A 13,274-nucleotide genomic window follows, 5' to 3' on the forward strand; every position below is an offset into this window, starting at 1 on the left:
AGAGAATCTTGTTTCTCATGGTCAGAGTACTTTAGGTGCCTTTTAGCAAACTCCAAGCAGGATGTCATGTGCCTTTTACTGAGGAGTGGCTTACGTCTGGCTACTCTACCATAAAGGCCTGATTAGTGAAGTGCTGCAGAAATGGTTGTTCTTCTGGAAGGTTCTCCCATCTCCACAGACGAACTCTGGAGCTCTGTCAGAGTGACCATTGGTTTCTTGGTCACCTCCCTGACCAAGCCCCTTCTACCCCGATTGCTCAGTTTGGCCGGGGGGCCAGCTCTAGGAAGTGTCTGGGTGGTTCCTAACTTCTTGCATTTAATAATGATGGTGGCCATTGTGTTCTTGGAGACCTTCAATGCTGCAGAATTGTTTTGGTACCCTTCCCCAGACCTGTGCCTCAACACAATCCTGTCTCAGAGCTCTACAGAAAAGTTGCTCTGACATGCACTGTCAACCGTGGGACCTTATATAGACAGGTGTGTGCCTTTCCAAATCTTGACCACAGGTGGACTCCAATCAAGATGTAGAAACATCAAGGATGATCATGGTAAGCAGGATGCACCTGAGCTCAATTTCAAGTCTCATAGCAAAGTGTCTGAAAACTTACGTAAATAAGTTATTTCTGCTCTTAGTTTTTGTTATAAATGTGCAAATCATTTTGGGGTATTGTGTGTAGATTGATGAGGGGAAAAACTATTTAATCAATTTTAGAATAAGACTGTAACGTAACAAAATGTGGAAAAAGTCAAGGGGTCTGAATACTTTCCGAATGCACTGTATTTGGCCTGGCGAATGAGTTTTATGTGCTGACTAAATGGAAGCTGATAATTTTTGGATTTTTTTACTCCACTGGTCTCGGGAAGAAATTACGAGTCCTTACTGTCCGAGACCGAGTCAAGACCATATACAAAAGTATTCAACACCGAGACAAGACCAAGACACTCAATATGTGGCCTCGAGACCAGACTCGAGACAGAGACCGATTTCGAGTACTGCAACACTGCCAGCTAGTGCTAACCGTTGCTCCATGACTCCCCGTGGGGATATCCATCGTCTCTAATGAGCCATCGGGAACATCAGCCCCCATGTTAGAGTTTGTTGACCCAGGTTAGGTATGGCATGCTAGCCTGCAACAGAGACAGGAGGGGGAGGCTAAAGCTTCCTCGGCATGTTGTACCCCAATGCAAGCAGAACAACGAGTGGGTGTCATTGGTGGATATCTTGTTTCCACAGGAGCAGAGTCGTGCCGGGAGCTTCTCCTCGTTTGGAGTGGGAGATGCTTTTGTCATCATAGCTGGGATGCTATGTTTTAAGTCGTCAGAAAAACTATTGTGGTAGGCTAGTCAGGTAGCTAGCGATTAGTGGGTTATCTCTGATGTTGGCAGTCTGTGTAATGGAAGACAGACAGAAAAGATAGCTTGGTGTAGCTAGTAAAAAACTGGAAGAACTAAACCCACAACATTTTGAAACTAGCTAGCGTGGTGGCTAGCTTGCTAATGACTAGTCACTGTTTGGATACAGCTAACTCAATCATGGCTGGTGTAGTGTAATAAAGGCTTCTGACAATAATGGCTTCTGAGGTAAGTGAAATACCAAAATGAATACTTGAAAGAGAACTGCTTTTTAACATACTACATAAAACAAATATTTCATTCATATTGTAATTCATTATAGATCATATTTCATAGAAATCTGGAAACCCAGGACAACCACTGTAAAACATATTGAGACAGTCAATGTATTAATTATGGGCCGTTCTGGCTCGGACAAAGCTTACATTGAATTGATTTGAGAGGACAAGCTACTGTACAGTGCCCACTGACTTGCTTGTATATCCATTGTTTAAAGACACATACCAAAATGACAGTACTGCACACAGGCACAAGGAATGTAGCACCAGCTACAATTCTCTGGGGAGAACCAGCTGCAATTCTCAATGACTTATTTCTGTATTCCTATAAAGACCTCATAGCTAAATAACAGTACTTCACAAAGGCACAGGGAATGTAGCACGAGCTACAATTCTCTTGAGAGCACCAGCTACAATTCTCAATGACTTATTTCTGTATTCCTATAAAGGCTTCATAGCTAAATAACACTATTTGACAACACAGGGAGGGAGGGAAGAAATACAGTACTGTCGGGAAAACGGTCCGACGTACAAGCAACGATTTATGTGGCTCCCCATATTAACCCAGAGAGAACTGAATTCTGGTCCGTGTCTAAATCATTGACACGTCAATGATGAACAACTTTCACTGGATATTAAATTCCTCCACAAACCCCCTGCTGTAGCAGAGTGGAACCGGGCTCGCCATTGGCTAATGAATGACTTTTTGGCAGAGGGAGGCAGAGGGGGATGGAAAGAGAGAAGCAGGGAGGGAGGGAGAAAGGCGTAGGGAGGGAGTCCTCATGACGTGCCTTTGGATGTGTCCCAAATGGCACCCAGTCCCTCTGTAGTGCACTACTTTTGACCAGGGCCAGTAGTGCACTATATAGGGTACCACTTGAGATGCAGGCTCTCTCAGTGATATTTGTGCTGAGTCGCCGACTGCTGGGTCTCAGGGTGCTGCATGCTGAATGCATACTCAGGAAGATCATTTCCTCGTCCCACAACCACCCCCATAGCAGCTGTCTGTTTACCTTGTCACAATTTATTAGATCAGGGATTAGGGGGTAGTGATGGGTTAAGGGGGGAGGATTTTTCACATACAGTGAGCAGTAGCCTAAAAGCACTGCCCACGAAATGAACACTTTTTCACGTCTTATAGTGTATAGTAGAGTTTATAACTGATTGAAAAACGTATTTGATTAACATTCAATCATATCCTGCTTACTCCTCTGACCATGAGGTAAAGAACCACGGCCTATAGCATGCTAGTTATTATATACTGCAATGCACACACGCCTCCAAACCACATGCCAGTCAACAGATGATGCAAGGACACTGTCATTGTCAAAGCTTGTGTCCCAAATGGCACCCTATCCCCTATACAGTGCACTGCTTTTGACCAGGGCCCATAGGGGAGTCAGTGCACTATATAGGGAATCGTGTGCCATGTGTGACTCACCCCTAGTCATTGTCACTGCTGTCAATCTGAGGAGCAGGAAGCCCAATCTGAGGAGCAGGAAGCCCGTGTCATGTGGTGTCCTTGAGGCCTCCCAGTAGATCAGGGTTTATGGTTTATGAGAGTCACGTCCTGGTGATGTCACACCCTGCTTAACACATCTGTCCATTAAATCAGCCAACCAGGAAACAGGAGCCAATAAGGACCAACCAGGAAACAGCAGCTATTAAGACTGCAGAGGACAAGGACGAGCTAAAAGACAGGAAGCAAATCAGGGGTTCCAGAGCCTTAAAGGTTCTATAAAGGTTTCAGAATCTTACATCTAAAACTGTCAGATTCACTTCCTGAATAAACGAATCAATGACTTGATGGATGAGTGTTTGGTTGGTTAAATCAGGCGTTTTAGTGCTAAACTGGAATAAAAGCCTGTAACTCTAGGTTGAAGACTATTGCTCTAATAGTCCCATAAAAGCCAAAGTGTTAGATATAGTAGAGCACTCATCCCTTTCACCTGGAAACCCATTGGAAACAGTCCCCATGGAGACCCTCGAAACAGTCTACCTCTTTCTAAGTCTCCCAATGGGAACCTAGGAGCATACAGGTCAACCCTGGATATGAAATACACATGGCCATCCTGTCAGCACCTTTCAGCTCCATTGCAGCACACAGTAAGCACTGCTCTACAGGCTGATGAGATGCTTTCCTGAGATTTCGGAATTCAAGGAGAACGGTCGGTGGTTTCCAAGGCATCCTATTTAAAAAGGGAAAGAGTGAGATTGACAGAGCTAGACAGAAATAGAAAAAAGAGAGAGAGCGAGAGAGAGAGAGCACGCAAGATCGACAGATAGAGAGATAGACAGACAGAGGTAGAATCATCCCTGGTTCCAGACAGACAGACAGAGACAGACAGACAGATGTAGAATCCTCCCAGGTTTTTCCAGTGGTTGCCTACTTGTACCCTAGTTTGACAGGTTCCTGAGGGAGCAGACCGCACACTGAGCACCGCTTGATGCAGCTGCTCCCAGCTGTTACTGAAGCTGCATAGTGGTTTGTGTGTGTGTGTGTGTGTGTGTGTGTGTGTGTGTGTGTGTGTGTGTGTGTCTCTCTGTGTTTGTGTGTGTTGACACAAGCGCAACCGAGTTTGCAATTAGTGTACTGCTCCACCTCCCTGTGCTTAGCTAGTCCCAATGAATTACACAGCACACCAGGTCACCACTCAATCAGTGACATGCACTAGTATCTCAAGATAAGATTCAGCCCTCCAATCACTGTAGGAATCTTTATGACCAGGATCAAATTTACCAATAAGTATCTTGCTTGGCAGCGGTGGGTCAAACAAAGTTTGAATGACACGCAATACGTCAAGTTTGGATTCAGCCCAAGCTAGGATTCAGCCTAGCTCGAGGGCTCTTCTGTACGACCTGGATAAACTACACATACATATCAGATGGTGTCCAGCTTGACAAGGGCCCCTGAGGCCGTGAAGATGTGCTGATCCACAGAGAGAAGAGATGAGCTATCGATATCTCAGATGGCTTTACTGACAGAAACCCTGCCCGGTGATTCCACTGCCTTGTGTACGAGTGCCAAGCACGCTCTATCGTCATCTCTACTTCGCGTAGCAGCAGTTGACGCCTACAGTCTCTCTGCCAAGGCAAGGGATGCTCTGTAGGAGCCCCATGTCTAATGTTAGCTTTAGGCAACCACCACGCACACACTAACGGCTTCATCTAACTGTAGATAAGAAGTCACTGAACTGCTAAACTCAAAAACCTGCAGTAATGTTACTTTTGCATTATATATATATATATTTCAACGTTCCTTCCATCTGGTATAATTTATCCTCTCTCTAGTCTCTCTCCCCGCATCTCTCTACTCCCTTCTCACCTCTCTACCTTTCTCTCTCTCTACTTCCATCCCATCTCACCAATTCCCTCCTCTTCTTTCTCTCCCTTGCTCTTCCTCCTTCCCTCCCTTCCCCTCTCCTGAGGTCCTGCTGTTCTCTACACAGGTCATGTTCTTCTCCTCTTTGTTCTATAGTCCCTGGCCGGGTCACTGTAGGGGCTTAAGGCTTCCGCACGCTTCGGTTCGGCTGGCGCCTACCAGAAGTGAACCGAACGAGTGTGCCCGCATACTCCCTTAAAAGAACTTAGCTTGAAAAACAAGAAGAAATATGTTTGTCCATCTTGAGACCTCGTAGCCAGTATACACTTCCTCAAAATAGTCTGAATAAATTTTAGGATAACTCAAGAAATCTTTTATTCATTTTGAAGTTTTTGCTGAGGAGATCTTAGTCGCGCAATTTTACATCTAACTAAGATGTTTGGTGCTGTAATTCTCAAGCGAAAAAATGTGCATGAAAATGAGTCGTCTGTCGTTGAACGACAACAAACACTTCATTGAAGAATCCCTACTGTTGACCAATGACCGACGAAGGGGCGTATGCTTCGGGTTCCAAAATTCGGCTTGACTCACTAAAAAATATGTAATGTACACGAAGAGCTGAAAAAACCCTTGCCGAAGACCAAAACTAACAAAAACGGCACAAAATGTCATCATAATATATGCACAAAACCGTTTCGGATGGGAAGCATGCGGAAGCTTTTAGGCTGAAGAACACTGCACAAACATTCAGAGCATTCTGCATTCAGAGACCTCACTGTAAGGCTTCCACTCTGTTCTACCCATCAGACACTGTGCTGCGTGTTGCTTTCAAAGTTTTACAAAGTGAACAAGAGGAAACTGTCATAGTGCTACCTGGATGAGCTTCACAAAAGCCTATGGAATGGAGAAAGAAAATACAAATAATCAACTACAATAACATTTCAAGTCGGAGTTACTGTAGGTTCTCTGCATCTTTGGCTTTCAACTATTACTAAATACACGTGAGAAGATATCATTTCGAAAACATTGTGTGTCTGGATGCATGTGCTCTCTTTGTATAGTGTTCATCAGATCCCACGGGACCTGACATCTGTTAGTGATTTGGCCTGTTCCTTTATGTTTTTGGATGACTTGAATGACTTCACCACCAGGTGCGATGGCTTTCCGCCGAGCGTATATCTCCGTACTGCATGTGGTGTAGGCGATGTGTGTGTGTGTGTGTGCGTGCGTGACAATGGGCTGCTGGGATATTTCAATGCCACCCCCGCGCAGCACTGGTGTCGTACGTGACTGAGTTTACAGCTCGGAAAGAGGATCAGTCCCACAATGCATCTTGGCAGAGACTTCAATAGATGAGCGTATAGTGAGATCGACAGAGAGAGGATTTTAAAAAACGACATGACCGAATACTGCCTTTACAAACACACACATGCATAGTGTAACTGCAATTACTCTATTCACTTATCTTCTGTATGTTGTTTGGTGGACTAATATCATTTTGTTAAATCAATCACTAGCATTTCTCTCTGTCTCTCCGTAACGTAGAGTAATATGGAGTGTGTGTTTGGTCCTGTCCGGGTTGTTGGCGGCCCTCCAAGCTATCTATGGGTTCAACCTCAGCTCCCCTGGCCAAGCTCCAAGGATAACAAGCTGCCTGAGGGTGAAGCATCCCAAATGGCACCCTATGGGGCCTGGTCAAACGTAGTGCACTTATATAAGGGAATAGGGTGCCATTTGGGACGCAGCCTGGAGAGGAGAGCGACATTAGAGCTAACTCCGCCTGCGGTCAGTACAGAGACATGAGACAGATCGTTGTAGTGAGCGTTCGCATTATACTGTTGTGTGTAGGAACATGACAGGAACATGGGTGGCCATTTGAGTTGTATAGATTTTGAAGGTCAGGTGAATATTGGACAACTGCTTTTTGGCTGATGAAATTGGGTCATATTTGGGGTCAAATATCTGTTTGGTTTTAATGAAACCAGTAGCTACGTTTGTCAGTCCATATCGTCCTCACACGGTACATGCATCATTTAACAAGAAGTTTGGGTGTACGAACTTCTCACAGGAACAGGTATGTTCTGGAACATTTCAAAAACTGAACACTGACAGAGAGAGAGAGTGAGAAATTAATAGATACCTGCCGTAGGAGACAACTAGGATTAGAAGCCTTGGTCTGAACCCTAGTTCTGGACTAAAACAGTAATACTTTGCTGAAAGGGACAGTTCGTTTTGGCTGCTTTGGGCCTGGATGGCCAGCACAACTCAGAAATGTGATTCCCTCTGCACTGTAGATGAGTCCTGAAGCTGTCCCCCAACCCAAAACCTACCTCCAACACCCAACCCAGCCTTCCCACCCCCCCACCCCCCATCCCCTCCCCGTCTGTGGCCTCGCCAGCCTGTGCTTACAGAGCACATCTGCTCTCTGTTACTCCTGGAGTCTTCGCTGTCAATTCAATTAGTACACGTCAGCTCAGGTCGTACACACACACACAAGTACAAACACCCACCCACATCCATGCCAAGTTCTCCTTTTCAGATGAGTCAGCTAAATTGCACACACAGCATATTTTCTGTCCTGTGCCTTTCAAGCATAAAGGGAATCTTAACATCAGGGGCTTTAAATGCAAAGGTGCTAGAGTGAAATCTAGGAGCTAAATAAGAACACAAAATACACTATATATACAAAACTATAAGGACACCCCTCAAAATGATTGGATTCGGCTATTGCAGACAAACCCATTGCTGACGGGTGTATAAAATTGAGCACACAGCCATGCAAACTCCGTAGACAAACATTGGTTGTAGAATGGTTTTACTGAAAAGCTCAGTGACTTTCAACGTGGCACCGTCATAGGATGCCACCTTTCCAACAAGTCAGTTCATCAACTTTCTGTCCTGCCAGAACTGCCCCGGTCAACTGTAAGTGCTGTTATTGTGAAGTGGAAGCGTCTAGGAGCAACAATGACTCAGCCGCAAAGTGGTAGGCAACACAAGCTCACAGAACAGGACCACCGAGTGCTGAAGCGCCTAGTGTATAAAAATCATCTGTCTACGGTTGCAATACTGACTACCGAGTTCTAAACTTCCTCAGGAAGCAATGTCAGCACAAGAACTGTTCGTCGGGAGCTTCATGAAATGAGTTTCCATGGCCGAGCAGCTGCACACAAGCCTAAGATCACCATGCGCAATGCCAAGCGTCGGCTGGAGTGGTGTAAAGCTCGCCGCCATTGGACTCTGGAGCAGTGAAAACGCGTTCTCTGGAACGATGAATCACGCTTCACCATGTGGCAGTCCGACGGACGAATCTGTGTTTGGCGGATGCCAGGAGAACCCTACCTGCCCAAATGCATAGTGACAACTGTAATGTTTGGTGGAAGAGGAATAATGGGCTGGGGCTGTTTTTCATGGTTCGGGCTAGGCCCCTTAGTTCCAGTGAAGGGAAATGTTAACGCTACAGCTTACAATGACATTCTATACAATTCTGTGCTTCCAACTTTGTGGCAACAGTTTGCGGAAGGCCCTAATTCCCCTGTGCACAAAGCGAGGTCTATACATAAATGGTTTGTCGAGATTGGTGTGGAAGAACTTGACTGGCCTGCACAGAGCCCTGACCTCAACCCCATCGAACAACTTTGCGATGAATTGGAATGGCGACTGCGAGCCAGGCCTAATCGCCCAACATCAGCGCCCGACCTCACTAATGCTTTTGTGGCTGAATGGAAGCAAATCTCTGAAGGAATGTTCCAACATCTAGTGGAAAGCCTTCCCAGAAGAGTAGAGACTGTTATAGCAGCAAAGGGTGGACCAACTCCATATTAATGCCCATGAATTTTGGAATGAGATGTTCGATGAGCAGGTGTCAACATACTTTTGGTCATGTAGTGTAGTTTTGGTTGTGAGAGTACAGAGAACTGACAGGAAACTGGCATGTAATAAAGAAGGCGTTCAGATAGTTACACACACTATCAGTCTCCATAGTCTGGTGATATTTCCAGGGCTGAACATGAAGCTCCTTACCCCTCTAGAGTCTGCTAACACACAGTCAATAAAACAAAGCACACAGACAGACAACACTAAAGTACCAATACTCTCATTCACTACAATAGAGGACAATAGCCCCAGAAAAACCCAGTGGATAATGTTATTACACACACACACACACAGAGAGAGAGAGAGAGAGAGAGAGAGAGAGAGAGAGAGAGAGAGAGAGAGAGAGAGAGAGAGAGAGAGAGAGAGAGAGAGAGAGAGAGAGAGAGAGAGAGAGAGAGAGAGAGAGAGAGAGAGAGAGAGAGAGAGAGAGAGAGAGAGAGAGAGAGAGAGAGAGAGAGAGAGAGAGAGAGAGAGAGAGAGAGAGAGAAAAAGGCCAAACTATCAGAGAATGATGGAAAATGACTCAGGTCGACTGAGTTTCTGTAGCTATAGTAAAAACCAACGATGTTTATCTAAAATATGAGGCAATAGATCATGGAAAGACCTATTGTTGCGCTCCCTCCATCACGCTGCAACTCAAATGAAAAAACGTAACGCTGACTGCCCTCCTGAGACATGAGAGGTATTAGGGGATGATGTGGCACACATGGCAGACACACAGACACACAAACACACACACACGCACAAATGGCTGATGCTGGTTTCTAAATCAAGCGTAGCCAAGGCAGATTCTCTCTTCATACCACAATATATGTGTCCCAAATGGCACCCTATTCCCTACATACTGTGTATGACCAGGTCAAAAGTAATGCACTAGATAGGGAATAGGGTGCCATTTGGGACGCTTTCAATGAGTTTGATCTTGGGCCCTACGTAGTTCTGTGACTAATTAACTGCAGTATCAAGAACAGATGTTTACTTCATGCCTGATATGAACACGTACGTAGCCGAACAGACGGGCTCTCAGGTATTGGGGAACGGAATGGGAATGCACTTTGGAAGACGCACAAAAGAGTTTTGGAAGATGTTGTAACCCATTATTCCATTGACTGAGATCTAAAATCAGGCTACGCTCTATAATATTCATGATCTGAGCTGACTACATTATCTGAGCTGACTACATTATCTAATCTGACTACATTATCTGAGCTGACTACATTATCTAATCTGACTACATTATCTGATCGGACTACATTATCTAATCTGACTACATTATATGATCGGACTACATTATCTAATCTGACTACATTATCTAATCTGACTACATTATCTGATCTGACTACATTATCTGATCGGACTACATTGTCTGATCGGACTACATTATATGATCGGACTACATTATATGATCGGACTACATTATCTGATCGGACAACATTATCTAATCTGACTACATTATCGGATCTTAATATCATCTAATGCTTATCAAGACTGCAACCTTCTAAAGGTGGTGAGGATCTCTCAGATGGTAACTATATATGTTTCATTTGGGGGATTGATTTTTATTGGCATCTAACCCCTGATTCAGTGTCAGCTATTTTTGCCTCCCCCTAATGGTTAAAGGGATACTTCAGGATTTTGGCTATGAGGCCCTTTACCTACTTCCCCAGATTCAGATTAACTCGTGGATACCATTTTTATGACTCCGTGTGCAGCTAACTAGCGTTAGCGCAATGACTTAGAGTCTACAGTAACTGCTAGCCTAACTGCTAGTTAGCATTGGCTCGCCTAACTTCCATCATACTGGATGCAGAGACATAAAAACGGTATCCATGCGTTCATCTGACTCGGGGGAAGTATGGCTTCATTGCCAAAATCTGGAAGGATCACTTTAATGTAAGGAGTAGACTGATCTGGTCCTAGATATTTTTTTAATGATTTTTATTTTTATTTATTTAACCTTTATTTAACTAGGCAAGTCAGTTAATAACAAATTCTTATTTACAATGACGGCCTAGGAACAGTGGGTTAACTGCCATGTTCAGGGGCAGAACGACAGAGTTTTACCTTGTCAGCTCAGGGATTTGATCTAGCAACCTTTCGGTTACTAGCCCAACCACTAGGCTACCTGCCGCCTCAAGCCTCAACCTCCACCTCAAGCTTTTATTGGCAGTCTCTACTGCTAGCACCGAGAGTAGCCAAGTGTCCAAATAGCTTAGTTCCCTATCACACTTACGGTACAATTCCATATAGGATTTACACTAACGTTTTACCCAAAAGGCTCAGACTTTTCTGTTTCCATCCACGCTGGCCAGCAACTGTCTCTCACTTGGGGCCAAAGCCAGGCCACTGGTACTTTTCAGCTGACATTTACATAACAATGGTTAACTGTGAACTTCAACAGTTTCTCACAAAGCAACTGTCTTGATTATGCCGAGATTGTTGATTCAGCTCTTCACAAGTCCTCACTCCCAGCCCTAGCTGTGGAAACACACTTCCCCTAGTATAGCATAAGGGTGTATACACTAGTGTAACACTGGTGTTACAGTCCAAAAGCAGCGTTAGCATTCCCTCGGTTTTCACTGCTTTGTGCAGCAACTAGCACAGACTTTGCTGATAGCTCCTTTATTGAGGAAAGATGTACTTACTATGACAGCTATGTGGTTGTGCCACCTAGCTATCTTAAGATGAATGCACTGACTGGAAGTCACTCTGGACCAACAGAACCTGATAGGAGACCATTTGCCAAAGCTGCTTTTCTCTCCTTGATTAACAGTTATGGAATTGATTTCAGCACTGGTCTTGTCAATATTCCCACCGTGCCCGTCTGACGGTGCCCTCAGGGCTACTCTGATCACCCCCCTGTCATCAAAGACAATAAGACGAAGAGCCTTGGCAAGACACAGTCCGCTTACCCCCCCAACACATTGAAGAACGAAAAGGTTGGGTTTTCCCCCCGAATCTTCTGAAATCTCACTTATTTTGCTTTAATATAAAAACGCATTGAAATTTAGCCCTCATATCACAGAGATATGACAGTACTTAACGGGTCACCCAGATGGAAGGAGGGGAGGAGAGAGAGATGGGAAAGATGTATTAAAACACTCCACGGCTGCTTCCCAAATTGCGTCCAATTCCCTTTATAGTGCTCTACTTTTGACCAGGGCACCTAAGGCTCTGGTCAAAAGCACCACACTATATAGGCACAACCCCAGATTTCCAATTCTCACAGATGTTCTGAATCTTATAGAAACCCTGTATATCATTTCCATGTCATTATTCGATGGGGGTGGGTAGCCAATCAGGGGAGGGCCCCATGTGTGTGTATGCCAATGGGGCGTGAGGAAACCGGGTCCACCCGGCTCTGCAGTGGTACTCCATCACCATCATTGTGCCGACACGCTGGGTGCTTTCAGCCAATCAAGGTGCTGGCCTGCTGTGCTATTCTCGACCAATCACAGCACAGTCCCGCTGTGCCTATTCAGCAAATCACTTTGCTGGCCTGCTGTGTGTTCTGGGTGGCAGCCAGGCGCCAGAATGTGTGTGTGCGCGCGTGAGTATGTGTGTGCATGAGTATATATGTGTGCGCGAGCGTGCGTATGTGTGTGTGTGTGTGTGTGTGTGCGTGTGTGTGTGTGTGTGTGTGTGTGTGTGTGCGTGTGTGTGTGTGTGTGTGTGTGTGTGTGTGTGTGTGTGTGTGTGTGTGTGTGTGTGTGTGTGTGTGTGTGTGTGTGTGTGTGTGTGTGTGTGTGTGTGCTGGAATGGAATGTTGTGTCAAAGTATATTAGACAACCTGCAGAGAGAAGCCCTAATGTCTCTGCTGTTTCTCCTTCAGGACAGGAACAGAACACTGGGCAGACAGGAAGGAAGTAAAACTATAGAAGTCATATCAATCCTATCAGCCTGTCAACGGGAGACGTCGGGAGAAGTTTTTCGCAAAGGGTGGAGACCAGAGAACGTGTGTGTGTGTGTGTGTGTGTGTGTGTGTGTGTACTAGCAGCCCATACCTCAATCTCTTGTAGTACTGTTTGACTTTGTCCAGCGAGGCAGAGTTAATCTGAGCCTGGTATTCCTCTACAGACACACTATCCCTGTAGTAATACCCTTCCATACTCTCTAGAGCTACACACACACAGTGACAGAGAGGGAGAGAGGGAGAGGGGAGAGAGGAGAGGAGAGAGAGAGAGAGAGAGAGAGAGGAGAGAGAGAGAGAGAGAGAGAGAGAGAGAGAGAGAGAGAGAGAGAGAGAGAGAGAGAGAGAGAGAGAGAGAGAGAGAGAGAGAGAGAGAGAGAGAGAGAGAGAGAGAGAGAGAGAGAGAGAGAGAGAGAGAGAGAGAGAGAGAGAGAGAGAGAGAGAGAGAGAGAGAGAGAGAGAGAGAGAGAGAGAGAGAGAGAGAGAGAGAGAGAGAGAGAGAGAGAGAGAGAGAGAGAGAGAGATTACAACGTGTTACT

At 45.3% G+C, this 13,274-nt stretch overlaps 1 protein-coding gene across 1 annotated transcript in view; it reads right to left on the bottom strand.

Moving 5' to 3' along the window:
- Nucleotides 1-13,274, bottom strand: part of prex2 (phosphatidylinositol-3,4,5-trisphosphate-dependent Rac exchange factor 2) — a 209,451-nt gene that overhangs the window by 36,266 nt on the left and 159,911 nt on the right. Inside the window, exon 36 of the mRNA XM_014181194.2 lies at nt 12,830-12,944. Within this exon, the coding sequence (XP_014036669.1) occupies nt 12,830-12,944 (115 nt within the window). The remainder of the gene's footprint in view (nt 1-12,829; nt 12,945-13,274) is intronic.

Source organism: Salmo salar, chromosome ssa29 (genome assembly GCF_905237065.1).
Source record: "Salmo salar chromosome ssa29, Ssal_v3.1, whole genome shotgun sequence".
Lineage (NCBI taxonomy): Eukaryota > Metazoa > Chordata > Actinopteri > Salmoniformes > Salmonidae > Salmo > Salmo salar.